The sequence below is a fragment of the Neoarius graeffei genome, chromosome 2, assembly GCF_027579695.1.
Source record: "Neoarius graeffei isolate fNeoGra1 chromosome 2, fNeoGra1.pri, whole genome shotgun sequence".
Lineage (NCBI taxonomy): Eukaryota > Metazoa > Chordata > Actinopteri > Siluriformes > Ariidae > Neoarius > Neoarius graeffei.
Genome location: NC_083570.1, coordinates 70,361,562 through 70,387,705, shown reverse-complemented (window position 1 = coordinate 70,387,705; position 26,144 = coordinate 70,361,562). Strand labels below are relative to the sequence as shown.

Sequence of the window (26,144 nt, the reverse complement as noted above, 5' to 3'; positions counted from 1 at the left end):
TGTCAGGAAATCTACCAACATCCCGGAGATGAAGCTGTTCTTTATGGAGGAATGGGCTAAAATTCCTCCAAGCCGGTGTGCAGGACTGATCAACAGTTACCGGAAGCGTTTAGTTGCAGTTATTGCTGCACAAGGGGGTCACACCAAATACTGAAAGCAAAGGTTCACTTACTTTTGCCACTCAGATATGTAATATTGGATCATTTTCCTCAATAAATAAATGACCAAGTATAATATTGTCTCATTTGTTTAACTTTATCTACTTTTAGGACTTGTGTGAAAATCTGATGATGTTCTAGGTCATATTTATGCAGAAATATAGAAAATTCTAAAGGGTTCACAAACTTTCAAGCACCACTGTAAGACTATGAGATGGTATTGAGGGAGTGTAGTAACTCATTGCTGCGGCCCATGAACATGTCTGTTATCAGAGAAAATCCGTCTCACTTGATTACTAGTTTCCACTCCTAGTACTAGTGTAACTGTATCAGACATTTATCCTATTATACAAAGCACATTTTGGCCCATTAGTATTCGTACCTCACGTTTTCAGTAAACTTGGTTATCAGAATGGTGAGACCTTCTTAATTTCATATGAACTGGAGACCTTTCAGGCCAATAACAGTAGATGTTTGGATCTTCCACATGCACAGCCTCTTTAAGCCTTACCGAGCATTAGTCCTATCTTTTCCCAGCTCCAGAAATATCCACTTATTGCGTTGGAAGACTAGGATTAAAAACGATGCCTCCGGAGTCCTTATTAACTCCGTCAGGACCTGCACTGTAAACTTTCACTTCTTGCTTAAAGGCTTTATTAATTTACTTTTACTGTTCTACCATGAATTAGTGAGCTAATTGTAGTAATTTTTTTTAAACCCACTTAAAAGGGCAGAATTGCACATTTTTAAAAAATCTTGTTAAATACAGAAAGCACAAACTGGAACTGAGGCACGTTCTGGAGTGTGTTTGCATGCAGAGATTTTCAAGTGCAGATAGAATGAGCTGTTTATGCGTGCCCTCGTTGTAGCAGTCTGTTTAAAATGTCCATATACTTGCATGTTCTTGTGTAATTCAAACAATTATAGTGCAAGTGAGGAGTAACATCTTACTGTCCTGTTACTATAACAACAAAAAGCATGTGACTCCTGTCAGAGCGTAAATGGGAACCTTGAATTCCTGGCTAACAAGCTAAACTTTACAGATCTTCAGCTGTGTCTCCTAATGGTCTGTCGCATCACCTTGAAGCGCATCGCTCAATGAAGGACATGTTTCATATGTCCCTGCTAAACAGAAGGTGAAAAGAAGCAAACATGTTCTAGGATATATTCAGATTAAAACACGTTTCTGCATGGGACTCATTGTTTTGCCCGTTCTCCGATGGTGGTTGTAATGAAAATGTACATGTGCAGAACGTATGCAAACATTTACTCTGTGAACGTAATTGGATTTTCATTGTGATTTGGATTACACAGTTATTTAGTCTGTTACAGTTTAGGTGAAATATATTTTTCTACAATAGAGCTATACAAGGAGCTTTAAGCAAGTTAGCAGTTATATGTAAGGAATAAAACCTGCATTACACCACCCCATGATGTAGCTCTTACCATGCCAGTGTTTTTATTCTCTCTCTCTCTCTCTCTCTCTCTCTCTCTCTCTCTCTCTCTCTCTCTCTCTGTGTGTTACCAAGAAACCAGAAAATATAACGGCACTGACATTGGAACCCCTTTTATAAATGTTAACATCTGCTTACAGAAAGCTTCATCATGATTAAAGTTATTCCCTCATCACGTGTTTTTTTTTTTTTTTTTTTTTTTTTTTTTCACCCCCTTAATAAGCCTTAGATTATGGTGTGTTCTCAATTAATCAAATATGTTCTAAAAAAAATATATGGCTTATCTGAATGAGCACTTTAATATAAAACCTGTAATTGGTGTTACTGTCAGAGCGACTGTTTTAAAACTTGATCAGCATTTTCTGATGTTACAGAATTGAATTCTATCGGCACTGTTGTACAAGCTGTTAAAACTCATCAGTGCTGCCACTGATGCTCCTCAATGGGTTGGGCGGCTTCTTTTAATAACGTTTTTCTGCCTGTATGCATTCTTGATTGAACAGAGGTCAAGATGGTGGCCCTGTCGCTGAAGATCTGTGTGCGGCAGTGCAATGTGGTGAAGACCATGCAGTTTGAGCCCTCCACCCCAGTGTACGATGCTTGCCGCATCATCCGAGAGAGGGTTCCCGAGGCCCAGACTGGACAAGGTGAGATTACTGTTACTCTGAGGACTAGTGCAGGTTTGTGGGGTGTTTTATTTATTTATTTATTTATTTATTTATTTATTTATTTGGCGGCGCTGTTGGCATGGATACAGATTCAGTTCCAAATAAATCAGAGCTGGAGCTTTGTTTCATCCATTATCTCATTCTTAAAGGGGAAGCCATGGCCTAATGGTTAGAGAAACAGCCTTGGGACCAGAAGGTTGCTGGATTGATTCCCTGGACCAGCAGGACTGGCAGAAGTGCCCTTGAGCAAGGCACCTAACCCCCAACTGCTCCAGCAAGAGTGGTGGCATAATTTGTGTCTGATTAGCCGAAGAGAAACTGATGATGCGATTATCAGGGCAGGGAACCTGGTCATAATAAAATATTCTTTGATAGTAAAGTTGATTTACTATGCATTGGGTCTCTGGTGTCTTTACAAGCATGGGTTGAATTATAAGCGTCTCTGACCTCATTGCTCTGAATTCATCAAATGAATTGGGTCATTATCTAGTGTAAATATAATTTGAATTCAGTATGCATTAAAAACTTGCTGGTGTTTTGCTGAAGTAGAACAGTAGGAAGCTGCAGTTTTTGTTGTATTATGTCAGTACTCGTTTTTTCCCCTCCCCTTTTTCTGCACAGTATAGCTCAGATACTCCTCCAATCACTCTTGCTATCCCTGCCTCCGTCACTGCTTAATGTCCATGATCTTTATTGCTACTGTTGATTCTACTGTTTGATTCAGCAGGTATCTACAAGACAAGGGAAAATACTGAGGTCAGATATGCCCTGCCGTCCACATTCTAATATAAAAGGAATTTTTCACAAGATTTGTTGCCGTTCAGAATAATGTAATGCACTTGGCATCAGTGTGTAGTGTAATGTCAAAATGTATGAAACGTCTTCGATAAAGAGTCTCAGATGAGAGCAGCCAAGGCAGCACCGGGTCACACACACTAATTCCGTCTCGGTGTGAGTTTGATGGATTCAGGCTTCAGAAAGCTAGCAGAGGAGATGAAAATCTGTCACGGCCACATTACTCTTGCTGTCTGTATCTTTTTCTTCTTCTTCGTCTTCCTCCTCCTCTTCATCTTCTCTCATCTTTCTCCACTCCTATAATCAACTTGCCTGAAAGTCAAACAAATGGCTCAGTGTTTATTGAGGTTTGCAGAATCTCTTGTTGTTATTGACAGAGCAGGGTGGTTTCAGTCTCTTCACTCTCAATACTATTATTAGACTCCAGATCTGATTTATATCAGGCATGTGCTGTGTGGCTAATGTGATTTGCGTCTTCAAGCCACAATGAATTTTAGAAGAAGAAACGTTTGTCACATGCACACTTCAAGCACAGCGAGATTCATCCTCTGCATTTAACCCATCTGAAGCAGTGAAAAAGCCGAGATGTCAGATGCTGAGGGTGTTGGCGGGACCTGCCAGTACCCTTTTAAGAGATCTAACTTGGTGATGTAAGTGGCTGGACCAATGCTGTCCATGCAGTCATCAATACGGGGCAAAGGGAAACTGTCCGACACCGTGACCACGTTTACCTTCCTAAAATCGGTACAGAAACTGGGCATTCCATCAGCTTTTGGCACTAACAAACACGGGGAACTCCAGGGGCTGCAACTAGGCTCAGCTAAACCATTTTCCACCAGGTACTCCACCTCAGCCTTCATTAGCTAACGCTTATCTACTGAGCATCGGTAGGCATGTTGCTTAATAGGGGTAGCCCCCCCACGTCAATATCATGCTGCAATACCTTGGTATGAGACAGCACATCCCCAAGCAAGGTGGGAAAGGACTGAAACAAGCTCAGAATTTCATATCGCTGTTCGGCCGGGAGGTAAGAAAGACGGGAGTCAGCATCCGACAGAAACTCAGAATTTGTTAATTTACCACTCTGTTGGCCACCAGAGGGCACATTGAGTCTGTCATCCGCTGGTACCTCAGCACACACCAGGGAAGTCGGCTACCCAGCGCTGCCCCGCACCTGGGACGGGTCTCTGGGGAAATAAGGTTTCAACATGTTTACATGACACAGTCGTGTTTTACATCTACGTTCAGGGGTGCGGATGATATAATCCGTGTCTGACACCCTTTTGTCTATCACATATGGACCCAGAAACCGGGCGGTGAGCGCAGAACCAGGCACTGGCAGCAACACACACCAGGGTGGAATTGGCGCACCACTGCCTTACGGTCATACTGCCTCTTCATATCCCCCTGGGAAGCAGAGAGGGCTTCCCTCGCCAGTGAGGTGGAGCTATGTAATCGGGCTCTGCACTGTGACACAAAATCTAAAACATTGGTTTCAGGAGGGAAACTGGTCGTGAACTGGTCCTGCAACACTTTTAAGGGGCCATATATATTGTGGCCAAACACCAGCTCAGACGGACTAAACCCAAGTGACTCCTGCTTAGCATCACGGATAGCAAGAGCATAAACGGCAGCCCCTCATCCCAATCTTTCCCTGATTCGTAGCAATATTTCTGCAACATCGATTTCAGGGTTTGGTGCCATCGTTCCAGCGCACTCTGTGACTCTGGGTGGTAAGCGCTACTTATGGAATGGGAAATCCCCAGGGACTGCAGGGCCTGTCGGAATGTTTTTGACATAAAATTCGTGCCTTGATCCGTCTGCACGATACGTGGGAGGCCAAAAGTGGTGAAGAACTTTAGGAGGGCTTTACTCACCACCGATGCAGTAATTTTCCAAAGGGGAATGGCTTCAGGAAAACGAGTCATGACGCACATCACCGTCAATAGGAACTGGTTACTGGATTTAGTTTTTGGTAGGGGACCCACACAGTCTACAATAACATGCTTGAACGGCGTGCCGACAGTGGGAATGGGACACAGCGGGGCTGGAGGAACCTTTTGATTTGGTTTACCAGTTATCTGGCATGTGTGACACGTTTGGCAAAAACAGGCTACGTCCGCTTTCATTCCGGGCCAAAAGAAATGTTTTAGGACCTGATCATACGTCTTAGTCACCCCCAGGTGACCAGACCACAGATGCTCATGGGCCAACGACAACACATGCTGCCTACAACCCTCCGGAGTCAGCCTTTTGGGCTTTTATAAGGGTGTCCCGATTTAGTGGCAGGGTGATATCAGGAGTGGTGACCGTCTCCACTACTTCTGTCAACTCAACAGAAGGGGGCAGCTTGTCCTCAAACAGGGCGGTAACGAACAGAGAGTCAGACAAGTTAACTTCCTTACCTTACTTACGGGCCTGAGCTCTGGTCAAAACACTGATGCCGAACACATCTGGGTGTTTTTCAGCTAAGACATCAGGCTCATGAACAGAGATAGGGACACTCACGACTTCTGGAGGAGGGTAAACTTTCCCACCCGCCATGTCATTCCCCATAATGAATTCAACACCTTCTATAGGGAAAGAGGTGCGAGCAGCCACTGAAAAGAAAGCAGTCACTAACTGCGATCGCACATGGACGCGATGGAAGGGCACAGGCACAAAACTCATCCCAATCCCCCTAACCACAGCACTCGCATCACAGGCAGACTCTTTATTCAAAGGTAAAACGCTGAATAGTATAAACGACTGAGAACCACCAGTGTCACGGAGGATGGTAACCAGACGCTGATCCTCCACTCTACCCGTGAGTGACACAAACCCATGAGAAATGAACGGTTTAAAACATTCATCTGACTCGGGTATGGCAGGACACTGACTGATTGGAGACGAGGCCACCATTTTAATCAGACTCACTCCTTTTGGTGGTTTCGGCGCAGCCCCCTGCTGCCTCTGCTTCAGCACCTCACAGTCAGCAACCAGGTGGCCTGGCTTGAGGCAATAAAAGCAGGGCTTTCCCCCTCTTGGGCCCTGAGCAGGTGGACTGGCATGGGGAGCTGGACCCACCGGCGAGTCAACAGCCTTGCGGGAAAAGGTGCGGGTGGAAAAGGGGTCATGCCGGTCAAAGTTGGTTTTGTGCATCAGCGAGAACTCGTCTGTCAGCACTGCAGCCTGCTGCAGTGTTGACCCCTTTTTGCTCATTTAAGTATGTAACAATTTGGCCGGAGACACGGTTCTTGAACTTTTCCACCAGCACCAGTTCCCGCAAGGAGGCTACATCCCCAACCTTACATGCCGCACACCACCTGTCAAACAGCACGCCCTTTTCCCAGGCGAAGTCGGCATAAGTTTGGCTATGGTTTTTCCTGAGCCCCCTGAAGCATTGGCGGTATGCCTCTGGCACCAGCTCATATGTCTGCAGGACAGCTCCTTTAAGTTTATCATATTCTAGGCTATCAGTAACCGAGAGCAACACGTAAGCTTCTTGGGCTTTACCACTTAGCTTGCACTGTAGCAAAACTGCCCACGCCTCCTGTGGCCAGCTTAATGCTATGGCGATTCGCTCAAACGCACTAAAATAGGTCTCAACCTCGGCCTCTTGGAACACTGGGACCAGGGGAATGTTTTTACCCACATAAAAGCCCTCTCCGGTCAGAGATGGTGGCAACTTGGTCACCACCCTAGACCCTGTCACTCTGCCGCAATTTGACCCCTTTTTAGTAGAGTCCTCCCCTGGTTCGAAGGACTCTACTAAAAAGGGGTCAAATTGCGGCAGAGTGACCTGCTTCTTTTCCCCCAGCACATGGGAGCGAGGAGTCAACCCAGCCGGCTGGGCCTCAGCCGGCTCCTCCAAAGGAGAAGAGGGGTGGCTCACCAACATTTGTTGCCCTGATACCACTTGGGAATGTGCCGAGCTAAGCACCCCCTTAGCCACTAGAGCCTCCGCAACCGCAGCCTTCAGGTCACACTTGCGGAGAGAAAATGGGACGAAGACACTATAGTGCCTGGTGATTTCGAATAGGTCCTGTTTCCTACACTCCTTCAACTGACCCCACATAGGACCGGCCGCAAACGTCGCTACATCAAATGTCACCATGGCTAACCAGCCCCCCCAGCCAACCTAGCCCACGGCTAACAGTAGCGCTACAGCCACAAAACAAAAGGGCACAACTTACCCACTACACAAAACAGACCCACCGGTTAACAGTTCACCCCTGGTTCCTACCTAACCAAAACTTCACCTACCTCAATCTTCTCGGAGCGTGCCGGGCTCGAGGCGACTTTAAAGGCTATCCCTCGGCGGCCGGAGCCCCGAACGCCTACCCCCGCCAGGGAAGTGTATCCCCGCCCAGGATTACTTCAAAAACAAAAAAGGCAAAATAATAAACGAGTGCCCGATAGAAAGACTGAGATCAGCCTAGCTGGACACTCATCTATTTCAACCAGGGAGACTGTCAAAAACACACACACACACACACACACACACACACACACACACACACACACACCGGTGATCCACCACCAAAACCCTCTCCTTCGATGGAGAGATCCCGGATGAGCCCGCACTTGTTACTTTCCCCGTGGCAAATAGGGGATGGGGGAAAGCAACAAAGATAAACCAAAAAGACCTGGGAAGAAAACGAGGACAAGGAGGTGGACTCGGGCTGAAACGGAAACCGTTTTTATTTGCAAAATAGAAAAAACAACTAAAGTCACTGGTCTCCAAACAAAGGAAAAACAAACACAATAACCAGGTTTTCCCACCAAAACTACAACAAATGAACCACAACCAAACAGGTCAGGGGTTACGCACGCTCCTTTCCCCTGAAAGGAGCAGAACACTCACTCTAGATGCAGCTCACAACTCTCTCTCCCAATGGTCACAGCCACAGCCCACCGGCTCACACACCCTTTCGAGAGGCGTCTCCCCCTCACTTTTAACATGGCCCCTCAACGAGGTGAGTGGTAACAGCTGCGTATAGGAGGAAGGGGCATCTACCTGAGGGAGAGAGAGAGAGAGAGAGAGAGAGAGAGAGACACACGCACCCACACACAACCCCACACACGACCCCTGGCATCAGTGTCGTAACAGCCACCCAGCATCCAGACAGTATGAAAGCATGATAATTGACTCCTTGTCTCATTTTTGTGTTAAAGCCTCGGACTATGGCCTGTTCTTGTCAGATGATGACCCGAGGAAAGGCATCTGGTTGGAATCTGGTCGTACTCTAGACTACTACATGCTCCGAAATGGGGTAACAGCATTACCACTGTTCATTACAATAACATTTCATAACATACCATTATCTTTCCTTATTTTTCTAGAATTGTTCAATTTCTGTGTACAGATAAAGCCTGAGTTTTTGTCTGTCTCGCATTCACAGGATGTTTTGGAGTACAAGAAGAAGCAGCGGCCGCAGAAGATTAAAATGCTGGATGGAGCAATCAAGACTATTATGGTGGATGATTCCAAAACCGTAGGCGAGCTGCTCGTCACTATATGCAGCAGAATAGGTGTGCGCTTCTTTTTCTCTCTGGGTACTTCTTGTTCCAGGCTGCCTCAGTGAAATGCTGTCCATCTAGTACTCCTCTATATTCTCTTGGTGCTGTGAATGGATTTTGTTAGAAGAGCAAAGAATCCATTATTCCTGTGACTTTTTTTAATAAAGTGTTGCTATTGTGCTTCAGAGACAGTAATGCTCCATCACAGGGAAGCTGTAGAATCGTGCTTTCCTCTCTTCTCCTCCTCTCCACTTATGGCATTGAGCTATTCCTGCAGTACTAGATTTCAATTATGGTGCAGGTCGGCTGGAGTGAAGATGAGTGTGGAGGGAGGAGAGGATCTCTGCTAGATATCTTTGTCTTGTGTTTGTTTACAGGGTTTCTGATTCATTTCTCTGCTTCTGAGTTACCTGGATTATGCGTACATTTCAGGGAAATGTCTATACTATGTCTAGTCATGGTTATGCTCTTATTAGGCATATCGGGTGAAAATTCAATCCAAATAGCTTGAACCTGCTTTCAGTGAATTCAGAACCGAATGCAGAACAACATACTTTTTACAGAATTAAAATGTTTATCCGTTCTTGAGATATTACAAATCAAAGATTGGGGGAAAACAACTTAATTTTTAGAAAACTGACATGTACAATGGTGCTTGAAAGTTTGTGAACCCTTTATAATTTTCTATATTTCTGCATAAATATGACCTAAAACATCAGATTTTCTCACAATTCCTAAAAGTAGATAAAGAGAACCCAGTTAAACAAATGAGACAAAAATATTATACTTGATCATTTGAGGGAAATGATCCAATATTACATATCTGTGAGTGGCAAAACTTTGTGAACCTCTAGGATTAGCAGTTAATTTGAAGGTGAAATTAGTCAGGTGTTTTCAATCAATGGGATGACAATCAGGTGTGAGTGGGCACCCTGTTTTATTTCAAGAACAGGGATCTATCAAAGTCTGATCTGCACAACACATTTGTGGAAGTGTATCATGGCACAAACAGAGGAGATGTCTGAGGACCTCAGAAAAAGCATTGTTGATGCTCATCAGGTTGGAAAAGGCTACAAACCCATCTCTAAAGAGTTTGGACTCCACCAATCCACATTCAGATAGATTGTATACAAATGAAGGAAATTCAAGACCATTGTTACCCTCCCCAGGAGTGGTCGACCAACAAAGATCATTCCAAGAGCAAGGCGTGTAATAGTCGGCAAGGTCACAAAGGACCTCAGGATAACTTCTAAGCAACTGAAGGCCTCTCTCACATCGGCTAATGTTCATGAGTCCACCATCAGGAGAACACTGAACAATGGTATGCATGGCAGGGTTGCAAGGAGAAAACCACTGCTCTTCAAAAAGAACATTGCTGCTCATCTGCAGTTTGCTAAAGATCATGTGGACAAGCCAGAAGGCTATTGGAAAAATGTTTTGTGGACGGATGAGACCAAGATAGAACTTTTTGGTTTAAATGAGAAGCGTTATGTTTGGAGAAAGGAAAACCCTGCATTCCAGCATAAGAACCTTCTCCCATCTGTGAAACATGGTGGTGGTAGTGTCATGGTTTGGGCCTCTTTTGCTGCATCTGGGCCAGGATGGCTTGCCATCATTGATGGAACAATGAATTCTGAATTATACCAGCGAATTCTAAAAGAAAATGTCAGGACATCTGTCCATGAACTGAATCTCAAGAGAAGGTGGGTCATGCAGCAAGACAACGACCCTAAGCACACAAGTCGTTCTACCAAAGAATGGTTAAAGAAGAATAAAGTTAATGTTTTGGAATGGCCAAGTCAAAGTCCTGACCCTTAATTCAGTTGAAATGTTGTGGAAGGACCTGAAGCGAGCAGTTCATGTGAGGAAACCCACCAACATCCCAGAGCTGAAGCTGTTCTGTACGGAGGAATGGGCTAAAATTCCTCCAAGCCGGTGTGCAGGACTGATCAACGGTTACCGGAAATGTTTAGTTGCAGTTATTGCTGCACAAGGGGGTCACACCAAATACTGAAAGCAAAGGTTCACATTCTTTTGCCACTCTCAGATACGTATTTGGATAATTTTCCTCAATAAGTAAATGACCAAGTATAATAATTTTGTCTCATTTGTTTAACTGGGTTCTCTTTTATCTACTTTTAGGACTTGTGTGAAAATCTGATGACGTTTTAGGTCATATTTATGCAGAAATATAGAAAATTCTAAAGGGTTCACAAACTTTCAAGCACCACTGTATGAGGATCACATGGTCCAAAATGGGCCTCATTAACGAACGAGATCAAATGTTTTTTTTCTTAACTTTTATTTTTCCAAGATATTTACGTGGAAATTGTCAGGCATATAGATGGTTGTATACTGAATACAAAGATCGAAAAATTAGTAAAAACAAATTATGCAAATTATTCAATTTAGTATAAATTATGCTAATTAGGTAAACTGATAAATCTGTAAACTCAATAAAAAAGTAATAAGATTATTTCTAATACCCTCTTTTTGCTCTTTAGGCCTTTGTATTTCTCAAAAGTAGGGCCTACTAGTGTTTGTATTAAAGAATATGAATGATTATTTCGAATAATATTCACAGCTTTCAAGGCTAACCTTGAAAAAACTGTGATCCACATCCAATAAACAATTCCATTTAACTGAATTGAAATTGACACTCACGTTTCTGACTTCTGTTTTTTTGTTTGTTTTTTTATAAATATCATTCCGACCACTAAGCTCTGTGTTTTTCATCAGAACTACTCCAGTTATATTCTAAAAGTTATTTATTTACATGAATCACTTTAATTTGAAAAAAAAAATAAGTAGGTAAAGCTCTGAAAACTCACTTCAAAGTCTCCCGTGAAGCATCACATCAAAACTAGCTGATGGAAAATTTTTTGCTGAATATTTCATCAGAAACGGTGAGAGTGAGAGAACATCCCTGTAAAAGTTATGATTGATATTCATGAATAATCCAGTTGGAAACCGATCAGAAGAGAGAGAGCCTGACCACTTTCTTGTGACTCAAAAAGCACCGGCAGTTTCCCGACGTCACGCGAGCAGGGAGTGTACTCCATTGTACCAACTTCAACTTGCCATTACTCCCAAAGTACTGAACTGATCTTAAGGGGATAAATTTCTTTGGAAAGCAGAAATTATAAGCTTTTTAATGATAGTATTCACAATAGAAAATATTCAAGAGTTGAGCAATGACAGATTTGGAAACTTAGATGAGCGTCTGCATGCACAATTTTCACAGCATGGCCAGCGAGCATCTGATATGCCTACTGTTATGAAAGAGAGAACAAAGGACAAAGTTTCAGTCTTTTTTTTTCCCCCCTTCTCTTCTGGTTACCCTGTTAGGAATCACAAACTACGAGGAGTACTCTCTGATCCAGGAGCAGGGGGAAGACAAGAAGGAGGACGGCATGGGTACCCTGAAGAAGGAGCGAACTCTGCTCCGAGACGAGAGGAAGATGGAAAAACTCAAAGCCAAGCTTCATACAGATGATGAGTGTGAGTTTGTATTTACCATAATCGATGATGTTCTCTCACAATCATGAAAACACATGTAACACACACAAACATGTAAACAAATATAAAAGACTGATACTAATGGCACACTAATATCGCTGCACTTTAAAGGAACAGTCCACCGTACTTCCATAATGAAATATGCTCTTATCTGAATTGAGACAAGCTGTTCTGTACCTCTCCGAGCTTTGCGCGACCTCCCAGTCAGTCAGACGCAGTCAGACACGCGGTCACTCCTGTTAGCAATGTAGCTAGGCTCAGTATGTCGGGGCTGTAGTTAGATGCGACCAAACTCTTCCGCGTTTTTCCTGTTTACATAGGTTTATATGACCAGTGATATGAAACAAATTCAGTTACACAAATTGAAACGTAACGATTTTCTATGCTATGGAAAGTCCGCACTATAATGACAGGCGTACTAACACCTTCTGCGCGCTTCGGCAGCGCATTGATACGGAGCTCAGATATCAATGCGCTGCCGAAGCATGCAGAAGGTGTACGGAGCAGCTCGTCTCAATTCAGATAAGAGCATATTTCATTATGGAAATACGGTGGACTGTTCCTTTAAAGTTGTATTTTGTGTCCGGGGGTAAACTAACAATTCTTACCTTGTTCCCAAAGCGCACAGAGGCATTGAAGAGTCTTGAGAATGTTGTATGTGTAGATTGGGCTGCAGTTTTTTGTTTTTGTTTTTTTTCTAAAGAGACAAACATCTACAAAAGCTTCATGATCTCACAATCTCATCTCCACTCATAAGCTCATGGAGTAAGACACATTCAAAAGGGGCTAAAACATCATGTAATAATTCATGGCGAGGTAGTTAGCTACGGTAGGTAAGTCCATTATTACAGGGCAGAGAATGAGTGTGTGATCATGTAGCACGTTGTGTTTTATTCCCTTGATTTAAAAAAAAAAAAAGACCATTTGGCTAAGGTTTCATTTGTAAGATTTTGCACATAAAGATCTTATTCGAGTCTGGGTATCTCACCCCCTTAACATCTTCGTCTTGTGTGAAGTGTTTTCACAAGCCTGTGTGTTCCTGATTCTGAAAAGATCGTCTGTCATCCATGCAAACTAATTAAGCCACCTAGTAAAAACCATTCGGCCATCAAAACGGCTCATGTCTCATCAGATGGGTATAACGCAGCAGGCAGTGGGATTCAGAACGACTAATGAGCGCTATAGTTACAGCATTGCGGTGAAGCACACAGCGACATCCCAAATGAAAACTTCTTTTCCAAAAGTTCTGAGCGTTTTTTTTTTTTTCTTTTGTTTAACCACTGAGTAAAAACTAAAATCCTAGACATGGAATCTGATTATCCTGGGTTACTGATTTCTCCACCCTTGTTAAATTATTTTAGTTCTTGTCCCCAGTGCATATAATTTATTTATTTATTTTACTTTCTTAAACATAGTGAATTGGTTGGACCACAGTCGGACGTTCCGCGAGCAGGGGGTGGAGGAGAGCGAGACGCTGCTGCTCAGGAGGAAGTTTTTCTACTCTGACCAGAACGTGGACTCTCGTGACCCTGTACAGCTCAACCTGCTTTATGTTCAGGTCAGATCAGCATGTCTAACTCTGAATGAGCTTGATGGAGGGGAATGCACAATTCTTTCCATCTTTACTAGTAATAAGTGACTGTGTTGAGCCTCCACTTTGCTAATCAAAACAGCCTGTAAAAAAAAAAAAAGTTTTCACTTGGAGGTCTTGTTGTTCTTGTGGTTGTTTTCTGAAGTAATAAAATGTTTCCTTGTCCTAAAACCTGAATTGTTTGAAAGCCAGAACAGCAATTAGGTTTTTGTCATGGAGGCTGGTTTATCAATTTTTTTCCCTTCTTCTTCGCCCCTTTCTTTTCCAAGTGCATGCATTACTATTGTAAGAGCCTGTGGCTGATGGGCTTGATGTATTATTATTGTAGTGTAGATGACTCACACAAACGCTCTCATGCATGAATATACACACGCTCTGTCACGCACTCCGTTTTTGGCTCGAGCAGCAGTTTCTAACTAGCAGCTTGTCACATAATATTGTGAAAGCAGTCAATCACTGGGTGTTTTAATAATCATATAGCTACTACTGTTGATAATGAAGTCATTTAAGAAAGGCAGTTTTAACGTTTATCCTTTTTTATTTAAAAGCCAAAAAAAAAGTATCCGATGCTGAAATGACGAAGGAAGCAATGATTGATTGTTTAATGGCATTAGTTCATTGTTTAGTAAAGTTACAAATAAACTAATACTCTAAAACAATGATCAGCCTTTAATAAAATAAAAGTAACCTTTTAGTAATTAGTGCCTGTCTAAATTTTGTTTAAATGTTATGGAAACGTGGCGGCACAGTGGTGTAGTGGTTAGCGCTGTCACCTCACAGCAAGAAGGTCCTGGGTTCGAGCCCCGGGGCTGGCGAGGGCCTTTCTGTGTGGAGTTTGCATGTTCTCCCCGTGTCCGCGTGGGTTTCCTCCGGGTGCTCCGGTTTCTCCCACAGTCCAAAGACATGCAGGTTAGGTTAACTGGTGACTCTAAATTGACCGTAGGTGTGAATGTGAGTGTGAATGGTTGTCTGTGTCTATGTGTCAGCCCTGTGATGACCTGGCGACTTGTCCAGGGTGTACCCCGCCTTTCGCCCGTAGTCAGCTGGGATAGGCTCCAGCTTGCCTGCGACCCTGTAGAACAGGATAAAGCGGCTAGAGATGATGAGAATGAGATGTTATGGAAACACTCCAGCTTGATTTTATAATCATACATCATATCAATAGTGTATAAGTAACACAGACGATAACTGAACAGAAAACCAAGCTGAACAGGAAAAAAACAACTTTAAAAATTAAAGTTAAGTTTAAAAAAAAATTTAATTTTGGAATGTATACACAAAAAAACCCTACAACATTTAACAATAAAGGTTTTAGGATGAGCTAGACAGACCTACTAAAGCTGTTAGAATTGTATCCAACTTTCCAACACTGGAGCACTATAATAAAAGCCGTTCCTGTTATTAATGTTTTCCTGAAGGTTTTGTAATATCTCTACTTGATCACACCCATATAACTATTGTGATAACTCATAGCCACAAATCTTCCTGATGAAAAAGTACTCCCATCTCTGAAAGAAGTCATTTTAATACTACTGTGTACACGTTTTGCTTTTTATTGACTTTCCTAACAACTGCCCTTGGACTTTCAAAATGAGTGAGTTTTGAGTAAATGGATTTTTTGTCTTTTCTCAGTACAAGAAAATGTGTGGTAATTGCACTTGTGCTGTAGATGATCAAATTTTTATTTATTTATTTTTTTTTTTTTTGGGGGGGGGGAACTGGAATATTCCTTTAATCACATAATGAACATCTGCATTAAGAAGTGTTGACATAATCAGCAGAGCCCAGCATGTACTTTTAATTAATGTTTATTCAATTTGAGTTAATGGTGTTTTTAACATTTTTCTGTCTTCAACTGATTGAGTTTAATTAATCAATTTTAAACATGTTGTAGATTTATTTCTCGTTCTTTGAGGGCTGGTAACCGAATGTATGCTAATTAAATATTGTATGGAATAAACATTAGTTAATACAGGACTAATTTTATTTTGTTAATATTGAAGCAGATGGTGATAAATAGAAATGTTACTTGTGGTTTATTTCTGAAAATGTTCATGGTTTTATTAGCTTAATGTCAATTAAGGGGACGATAATGTAAAGGATTAACTCTGACTTCATTTGCCTACGTATTTGTTTTAAATACTCAACCTTGTAGACTTTATTTAGATGTGCTGCTTTTTTTTTTTTTGTTACACATAAGCACACATTAGACAGAGTATTTGTTTGAATGTGTTTGTTCCTAGGCATTTATGAGTAAGCACTCGGCTCATTCATTCATATATACAGAGCCTCAGTGTTTGTACACATTTGGAAAGAAAGATGGTTCACTCCCTGTCTCCTCCTCCCTCGATGTCTATGCCATGCACCCCCAACAGATTCTCTGACTCAGTACCACGCACACACATTTACTCAGACATAAACTACACTAGATGTACAACCCCGATTCCAAAAAAGTTGGGGCAAAGTACAAATTGTAAATAAAAATGGAATGCAATGATGTGGAAGTTTCAAAATTCCATATTTTATTCAGAATAGAACATAGATGACATATCAAATGTTTAAACTGAGAAAATGTATCATTTAAAGAGAAAAATTAGGTGATTTTTAAATTTCATGATGACACATCTCAAAGTTGGGACAAGGCCATGTTTACCACTGTGAGACATCCCCTTTTCTCTTTACAACAGTCTGTAAACGTCTGGGGACTGAGGAGACAAGCTGCTCAAGTTTAGGGATAGGAATGTTAACCCATTCTTGTCTAATGTAGGATTCTAGTTGCTCAACTGTCTTAGGTCTTTTTTTTGTCGTATCTTCCGTTTTATGATGCGCCAAATGTTTTCTATGGGTGAAAGATCTGGACTGCAGGCTGGCCAGTTCAGTACCCGGACCCTTCTTCTACGCAGCCATGATGCTGTAATTGATGCAGTATGTGGTTTGGTATTGTCATGTTGGAAAATGCAAGGTCTTCCCTGAAAGAGATGTCATCTGGATGGGAGCATATGTTGCTCTAGAACCTGGATATACCTTTCAGCATTGATGGTGTCTTTCCAGATGTGTAAGCTGCCCATGCCACACACACTAATGCAACCCTATACCATCAGAGATGCAGGCTTCTGAACTGAGCGCTGATAACAACTTGGGTCGTCCTTCTCCTCTTTAGTCCGAATGACACGGCGTCCCCGATTTCCATAAAGAACTTCACATTTTGATTCGTCTGACCACAGAACAGTTTTCCACTTTGCCACAGTCCATTTTAAATGAGCCTTGGCCCAGAGAAGACGTCTGCGCTTCTGGATCATGTTTAGATACGGCTTCTTCTTTGAACTATAGAGTTTTAGCTGGCAACGGCGGATGGCACGGTGAATTGTGTTCACAGATAATGTTCTCTGGAAATATTCCTGAGCCCATTTTGTGATTTCCAATACAGAAGCATGCCTGTATGTGATGCAGTGCTGTCTAAGGGCCCGAAGATCACGGGCACCCAGTATGGTTTTCCGGCCTTGACCCTTACGCACAGAGATTCTTCCTGATTCTCTGAATCTTTTGATGATGATATGCACTGTAGATGATGATATGTTCAAACTCTTTGCAATTTTACACTGTCGAACTCCTTTCTGATATTGCTCCACTATTTGTCGGCGCAGAATTAGGGGGATTGGTGATCCTCTTCCCATCTTTACTTCTGAGAGCCGCTGCCACTCCAAGATGCTCTTTTTATACCCAGTCATGTTAATGACCTATTGCCAATTGACCTAATGAGTTGCAATTTGGTCCTCCAGCTGTTCCTTTTTTGTACCTTTAACTTTTCCAGCCTCTTATTGCCCCTGTCCCAACTTTTTTGAGATGTGTTGCTGTCATGAAATTTCAAAATGTCTCACTTTCGACATTTTGATATGTTGTCTCTGTTCTATTGTGAATACAATATCAGTTTTTGAGATTTGTAAATTATTGCATTCTGTTTTTATTTACAATTTGTCCCAACTTTTTTGGAATCGGGGTTGTATGCACTCACTGGCATAAACTGCAAAGCACTCGCTGGGGTAAACACAATTCTGTCCTTTTGTAACACACACACACACACACACACACACACACACACACACACACACGGTCTCTGATGGTCTTCTGACCTCCACATGATTGCCACAGACTCCAGTGATTCTTGCATAAAGAGGTGTGTGTACGCCGATGAGTGCATGCATGCACACATGCACACCTTTCTTTATGCAAGTTCATTATGCAAGTTCTTCAGCACAGCTCAGAATCATAGTGTCTCATTTCCTTTAATGTAATTGTGTGTGTGTGGGTGTGGTTCCTGTGTCCTGAATGGTGAACTCTCATATACTACTATATCTATTCATGCCCTCATGACCTGGCAAATCCTGCCAAATCTGCATGCTCCCTACCCTGTGTGTGTGTGGGGTGGGGATGGGGTTTGAACATGTTTTTGTAATTATGCAGAGCTGATTTTGCTTTATTGTACACCAATTACCATATACTGTAAGTCAATACACTCACTTTCACAGCACTTTCACTTGCTCAGTCCCATCCTATAAATTTCTCTTAATGTCTATCTCTGAGCCATCCTCCCACCGTTTGGCTGCACACCAATCTCGCCGCACTCAGGGAAAATCAATAAGACTGTATGTGTAATATTCCTATATGCAGCCCAGTGTGTTCGACTGAAGCAGCGGTATGATCTTGTATACTAGACAATATGGATCCTGACGGGATGAGCAATAATGACCCAGAGAGCACAAAATGCAACAGGTCACACTCTAGATTGTGAAGTATATCACGGTTCTTTCTGTGCATCCATGCTGAAGCACTTCTAAGGAAGATGGAGATGTTTGCCCCTGAGAGAGGCAGACAGCATGTAGACACATTTCAAAGGTGCCAAAAAGGCAGCTGTTTCACCCTCTTGGAATCAATGTGTCATATCCATCTATCCAGGATTGCTCAGAGAGTTGGGATGCTATGACTAAGAGAGCACTACAGGCAGTCATACACATGTTAGTCCTAGAGCTGTCAAATTCCTTTATATATAGTGTTAGAATTTGTATTACATATAAGATATAGCATATGTATGCATTCGAATGGAGTCCCTGCTTTGATCCTGAGTTCAGATTCCTCTCTGTGCAGCGTTTCACATGTTTTAATGGGGTTTTCTCCAAGTTCTTTGGTTTTCTCCTAGCTCTCAAAAACATGCAAGAAAGTGGACTGGCATCCCATTCAGGGTGTATTCCTACCTTGTTCTCAGTATGTCCAGGATTGACTCCAGATCCACTGTAATGCTGACCAGCATAAAGCACTTGCTGAAGATGAATGCATGAATACATTAAATGATGATGATTGGTCTGTGAACTTTATAAGTAATGCGTACATATTTGGGGAAAAAAATTATTTCTTTAATGTTTTTATGAGCAAGAATGGGTAAGGGTAAGTGGGAATGACTCCAATAAGTGCCTGCTTGGAATTGTTAATTACCAGAGGGGAACCGTCAGGGCCTTCTGGTCCTTCAGAGAAGGCCCAAACATATCAGCATTTCAAATGTTCTATTTAATTGCTTTCATTCTTTCATAATTTCATTATAATTGTTCTCTTCTAATTTGGCCTCATTTTCTATCAGATTTGCTTCAGAAATGAAAGGGTTACTGTCCTGAAAGCATTAAAATCGCGTTATCCAGAGAGATTTTTTTATTTGTTGTCACTAGGCTGAGAAGAGTTTAGAGCTGGCTCACTCATTGGTTAGGACTTCATTGCTGGGACAGAAGGCCATGGCAGTGTATGTTTATGTAGGAAGTGACAGATGAATTAACCAATCAGATTTTGATTTATTGTGGGAGAGACCAAAAATTTATTGCCCTAGGCCTTCTTGAAGGCCTTAACCATGACTCAGTGCTGTCAGTGCAGCAGTTAAGTCATCTTCCAGCCAGTGTAGCGTTCATCAGTAGTGTTGGTGAATGCTAATAAAGTGGTCAAACCAGTGCTATCAAGAGCAAGTAGCGCAGGCTAATGACCGAGAAACTAATATATTTCTCTCCAGAGTCATCTTCACCACAGTACGCTTGCCACAGTATTTTTCACTCAGACTGGAGTATTCATTTCCCTCTGTAATTTACTTAGTTAATTTTAAAATCAACTACACACAACAGAGTGACCTGGCAGCCTGCTGCTAATCCCTTACAAAATCCTTTGTCCTGTTGCTTTTTTTTTTTTTTTTTTTTAAATGTGTCTGGCCAAGTTTTGGCTGAGCTGAAGTCCTAGCTCTAATAGGAATGGTCCACCACTGTTAAAGGTCCCATGGCATGAAATTTTCACTTTGAGGTTTTTTAACGTTAAAATGAGTTCCTCTGACCTTCTTAAGTCACCCCAGTGGCTAGAAATTTCATAATGTGTAAACCAAACTATGCCCAACATTTGAGAATGGTGCGTCAAAACGGCACGTTGATAAGCTCTTCCCTTTACTACGTCAGCAAGGGAGATGATCCCCACGCCCCCCCCGGATTCCCACCCACTGTATGGATTGCCCCGCCCAGTTGTAGTGAGGAGACTATAGAGGACACAACATGGCATCACCTAAGCGAGCGAAACATGGAAATTGCGCTGTACATGGATGTGACAACACAAAGAGTCTGTTTTTACTGCCGACGGGAGAGCCCCTGAAGACGCAGTGGCTTAATTTTATTTACTTCAATTATACACCGTCGAGTCTACCTAAGACGGTGTATGTTTGTCGGAAGCATTTTCCTGAGGAATGTTTCCACAACTTGGGACAGTACAGGGCAGGTTTTGCACATCAACTGTCACTGAAGCCTGGGTCCATACCAAGCATCCCTGCCGCATCAGCAACAAACACCGAACAAGTAAGTGTATAACTGGTTGTTTTGCTGTGTTTTAAAATCGGTGCGTTAGCCTAGCAATGGCTACATTAGCTGTGCAGCTAACCGCTTCCTGCAGTTAGCCAGGTAATCTGCACTACAAAACTAGAGCATGCAGCATGCTCTGTTAAACTGAGTTTAGTCTGGAAATTGACTAACTTATGAGCTTATGTTTGACTATTGCTCCGCAATGCATGTCTTCTGTTGGATAAGCGATATGTTGCTGTAGTTGCTGCTTCTATCCTCTTTGGTTATGGAGTGCGTGTTCAAGCCTAGGGTATTATACGTTCGTAAACTACCACTCCGAACACACACTCTGTTCTCTGTGTCACGTTGAGTTTACGAAAGGAGTCCGAGGGAGAACGGGGTTTTGTCTTAGCAGCGTGGCTACAGGCGCTGATAGCAGCGAGTATATGTGCGCAGCTTGGTCAAGCCCCTCCCCCTCCCCCCATGGCCCGCCCCCACCCTCTACCCTTCCCCGCCTCCTGCTTCTCATTAGCAAAACGACGCACTGGGAAAAGCGCTGAAATGGGGCTTTCTCCCAGGAGGCTATATTTACGTGCCGAGGGTTCATTTCAAGAAAGGCTGCGGATATAACATCCGGAAGCCTCCACGAGCCCGTTTAAAGCATCAACAAACCACCATGCCATGGGACCTTTAATTACTTTTTGTTCATTTTGATAATTTGAGTAGAAGGTGGATGCATAGTCGATGCTTATAATATATGAAATAAAGTGTGACATAAATGACTGGTATTTATTGACCCCCCCCCCCCCCCCCCCCCCCTTTTTCTTTTTTCCTTCCCCCTCAATGAATGACATTTTATTGGTTCATTTTAGGAAATATACAGTACTGTGCAAAAGTCTGAGGCACCGTATTTTTTTTCATACAAACTGTTATAGATTTCTATTTTATGACTTGTACATTATCGAGTCGGTACAAAAACGTTTTAGAGTTCCAAACGTTCATTTTCCAGCACAAAATTAAATGCTACAGGAAAAAAATTGTATCTGAGCAGTATATTCCATAAGTGACCACTTTTCAGATTAAAAAAGAAAACATAATGAAGGCTACTGGGATTGGTGTAAAATTAAGAAGCAAGTGTGCTAGTGTCCAGAAGAACTGTGGCTGGTTCTGCAAGATGCTCAGTAAAACTTGCAGCTCATTTCCTTATAAAAGGGCACTCATTGTACCAGAGACTACAACTTTTTTAAATTTTGAAACGTTTTGTTTCATTTCATTATTTTTAAGCCATTTTTGCTCTACGCCATTTCTTTACATGTGCCGAAGACTTACACAGTCCTTCATATTTATAGAATGTGGATGGTTTTATGTTGGAACCAACATTAAAAAAAAATCAATGATTATTTAAATAGTGAAATAGAGAAATCACACTGTGGTAGACCTGATGGAGCTCTCTCTCTCTCACACACACACACACACACACACACATATATATATATATATATATATATATATATATATATATATATATATATATATATACACACACACACACGTAACAAATGTGACCGAATTAGCCCTGTACTGAAGCCAGCGGATGCCGCTCGTCTCGGATTCAGCTGCCCACAGTCATTCATTAGCTCTCAAAGCCTCTTAAATGCCACGCGCTGCTACAGAGCTATGAAGTCACGTTTGGACATTCTGAAATTGTGAACGGCTGTGGCATCATGGTATCCGATCTGCTGGAATCATCGCTGGCATTTTAAATACATGCAGATGTCTCAATAGTTGTTCCTATTCTTTTGCTTGAACAAAATATATGCTAGTCAATGAATGGAAAAAGAATTAAAAGAATAACTTGATCTTTGGCTCTGTGATATTTCTGAACATATTCTATTTGTTTGTTCAGGTGCACATCCTGTAGCCTTACTTGTATTGTTGTGTTCCAGGCCAGAGATGACATCTTAAATGGCTCCCACCCAGTGTCCTTCGATAAGGCGTGCGAGTTTGGTGGAATACAGGCACAGATCCAGTTCGGTCCCCATGTGGAGCACAAACACAAGCCCGGATTCCTAGAGTAAGCCTCTGTGTGTGTGAACAGGCTGCTACTGCAGCCCTTAAACACACAAATACACTTTCAGTCCTAAGTAAGACTGTAAAGCTTAAGGGTTAGTTTAAGAGCGTGCTGGACGCCTTTTGTCCATCACCACATGTGTTCTGAACAAAAGGTGCTGTCAGGATATAAATAATATGTCCCATGTTGACTTATTTTACAGCCTGAAGGAGTTCCTGCCCAAAGAGTATATTAAGCAGAGAGGAGCTGAGAAGAGGATCTTTCAGGTTTGTGCTGTGAGACATACCACCAATGTTATAATGCTCCTAAAATACAGTGTTGTTTGGAACCTTTTCATTTGTTCAGTACTAAACGTTAATGAAGCATTTGCTTATGAGCAAAGTGGGCTATGAGAACCACAGAATAATTAAGATTAAGCAAATTAATGCCTGATTAAAAGAGTTTCAGTCTAATGAGCGCATAGTTCATGATGTGTGAGAAAAGCATGCGGAGCTGAATGTCTGGAGATTTTTTTTTTTTTTTAATATAAACTGTTCACTACTTAACTTGTAGGAGCACAAAAGCTGTGGTGAGATGACGGAAATTGAAGCAAAGGTGAAATATGTAAAGCTTGCCAGGTCCCTGAGAACATACGGAGTGTCCTTCTTCCTAGTGAAAGTAAGACATGATGAAATTGCAATATATGTACTGGATAAGATGTATACTGTGCGTGTGTGGTCAGAGAGGGAGGGTTTGAGGTGTGTGTGTGTATGAGATCCTCTCCATGCTCTCAGGACCAAACAAATAGCAAGCGCCATCAGAATCTCACACGTGTTTGAGAATGCTTTCACAAGGTTAAGAACCTCTCCATTTGGTACAAAATCACACTTAAACACAATAATCAACAAGTTCTGTGTAATGAGTTTTCAAGTTTTACGAGGGGAATGCAATTTTATCATGCAAAATATAGCAAAACATTGTAAGAAAGGCTTAGAGTAAGCAAGCTCTCTATGTTGAGTGGGAACAAAGCCAAAGTTAGGGTTGTAATTATTCACACATCTTCACAGTATTCAATATGTGCGTTGCTGTTGTCAGAGTAAGGTTTATCAAACCCTCAGTGAGCGAACAATTTCAGGTCATTAGTGGTCTGCTGCAAAGCCTTGGGCTGTACATACACTGCTATAAAAGGGCTTTCTGCAGACTCATGATACTTAGGCTGAAAATGCATTTATTTATACATACATACATACATACATACATACATACATACATACATACATACTGTGTCTTGCAAAAGTATTCATCCCCCTTTGTGTTTGTCCTGTTTTTGTCACATTACAAGCTGGAATTAAAATGGATGTTTGGGGAGTTGGCACCATTTGAATTACATAACATGCCTCTTTAAAGGTGAAAACTGTTTTTATTGTGACACAATAAGATGAAAACAAAAACAAATCTGGAGTGTGCATGGGTATTCCCCACCCCAAGTCAATACTTTGTAGAGCCACCTTTTGCTGCAATTACAGCTGCAAGTCTCATTGGGTACGTCTCACAATAGATGTGCTATTCGCTTAGCACATCTAGCCAGTGGGATTTTTGCCCGTTCCTCAAGGCAAAACTGCTCTAACTCCTTCAAAAGTTAGATGGGTTGCATTGGTGTACAGCAATCTTAAAAGTTATGCCACAGATTCTCAATTGGATTGAGGTCTGGGCTTTGATTAGACCATTCCAAGACATTTAAATGTTTCCCTTTAAACCACTCCAGTGTAGCTTTAACAGTATGTTTAGGGTCATTGCTTTGCTAGAACGTGACCCTTTGTCCCAGTCTGAAACCTCTGGCTGACTCAAACAGGTTTTCCTCCAGAATTGCCCTGGATTTAGTGGCATCCATCGTTCCTTCAATCCTGACCAGCTTTCCTGTCCCTGCAGATAAACATCCCCACAGCATGATGCTGCTGCCACCATGCTTCACTGTTCTCAGGGTGTTTGGTTTGTGCCACACATGGTGTTTCCCATGATGGTCAAAAAGATCAATTTTAGTCTCATTTAACCAGAGAGGAGTCTTCCATGTGTTTGGGGAGTCTGCCACATGCTGTTGGGGAAACTCCAAACGTGTTTTCTTAAGCAGTTACTTTTTTCTGTCCACTCTTCCATAAAGCCCTGCTCTGTGGAATGTACAGCTTAAAGTGGTCCTATGGACAGATACTCCCATCTCTGCTGTGGATCTTCGCAGCTCCTTCAGTGTTATCTTTGGTGTCTTTGTTGCATCTCTGATTAATACCCTCCTTGCCTGGTCTGTGAGTTTTGGTGGGTGGCCTTCTCTTGTCAGGTTTGTAGTGGTGCCACATTCTTTCCATTTTGCTATAATGGATTTAATAGTGCTCTGTGGGATATTCAAAGTTTAAAGGGGTTTTCTTATATTTTATTTTATTTTTTTTAAACCCAACCCTGATCTATGCTTCTCCACAACTTTGTCTCTGGCCTGTTTGGAGTGTAGATCAGATCAGATCAGATCTTTATTGATCCCTTTGGGAGGGTTCCCTCAGAGAAATGAAAAATTCCAGCAGCAGCATTACAGGATAAACAGAGAATAGAAAATGGAGAAAATGTATCTAGAAGTTAAGTATTTACATATACAAATAAAAAAATATATATGAAAAAAGTCCAGCAGGAGAGAGATTGCACATTATACGTTGTTTAGTAGTGATGCAGAGTCAGGGTCCTTCAAGAACGGGTTGATTTATACAGACATCATGTGACAGATCATGTGACACTTTGATTGCACACAGGTGGATCTTAACTATGTGACATGTGAAGTGAATTGGTTGGCCCAGCTCTTATTTAGGGGTTTCCTACAAAAGGGGGTGAATACTTATACACACTCCAGATTTCTGTTTTTTCATCTTAATTGTTTGTCTCTCAAAAAAAAGATCACCTTTAAAGTGGTAAGCATGTTGTGTAAATCAAATGGTGCTAACCCCATAAAAAAAAATCCATTTTAATTCCAGCTTGTAATGCAACAAAACAGGACAAACACCAAGGGGGATGAATACTTTTGCAAGACACTGTAAATACATACATGCAGAAAGGAATCCAACTGCAGCTGAAGTCTTGTGTTCAGTAGCCGTGAGTAAACACTAAATGACCTAATAAAAATACTTAAACTGGACATTAATAAAGTATAGCAGTATTGCTAAACGTAAAGAGACTTGGCCAACTGAAATAAAACTAGAAATGGCAGTCATGCCAAAACACCCTGTGCCCTTGTCTGCTGAAGACAATGAGACAATGTGGATATTTAAAAAATAAAATCTGTATTCATCTTCAAAATGCATGCCCTTGAATGTGAGGTGCATTGTTTAGGACTGCCTCGAACAATATATATTGTCCCATTATGTATTTAACACTCTTATCAACGTTCATTATGTTTGACCTTGAAGTTAAATAATCACCTGAGGACACATGTTGAGAAAGGTATTTTGGACAGTTGTATGCATATTACTGTCCCTTTGTGTGGCAGCTGAATGACATTCAAGTCCTCACTCTGAGGTGTCCAGGC

The 26,144-nt window shown here is 41.9% G+C and overlaps 1 protein-coding gene across 3 annotated transcripts in view; it reads left to right on the top strand.

Annotated features, from left to right (window-relative positions):
• Positions 1-26,144, top strand: part of tln2b (talin 2b) — a 218,981-nt gene that overhangs the window by 100,304 nt on the left and 92,533 nt on the right. For all 3 annotated transcript variants that reach the window (XM_060914863.1, XM_060914864.1, XM_060914862.1), the window contains 8 exons: positions 2,116-2,259; positions 8,233-8,330; positions 8,460-8,589; positions 11,926-12,078; positions 13,512-13,654; positions 22,482-22,609; positions 22,809-22,872; positions 23,159-23,263. In XM_060914863.1, coding sequence (XP_060770846.1) covers positions 2,124-2,259; positions 8,233-8,330; positions 8,460-8,589; positions 11,926-12,078; positions 13,512-13,654; positions 22,482-22,609; positions 22,809-22,872; positions 23,159-23,263 — 957 coding nt within the window. In that variant the 5' untranslated portion in view covers positions 2,116-2,123. The remainder of the gene's footprint in view (positions 1-2,115; positions 2,260-8,232; positions 8,331-8,459; positions 8,590-11,925; positions 12,079-13,511; positions 13,655-22,481; positions 22,610-22,808; positions 22,873-23,158; positions 23,264-26,144) is intronic.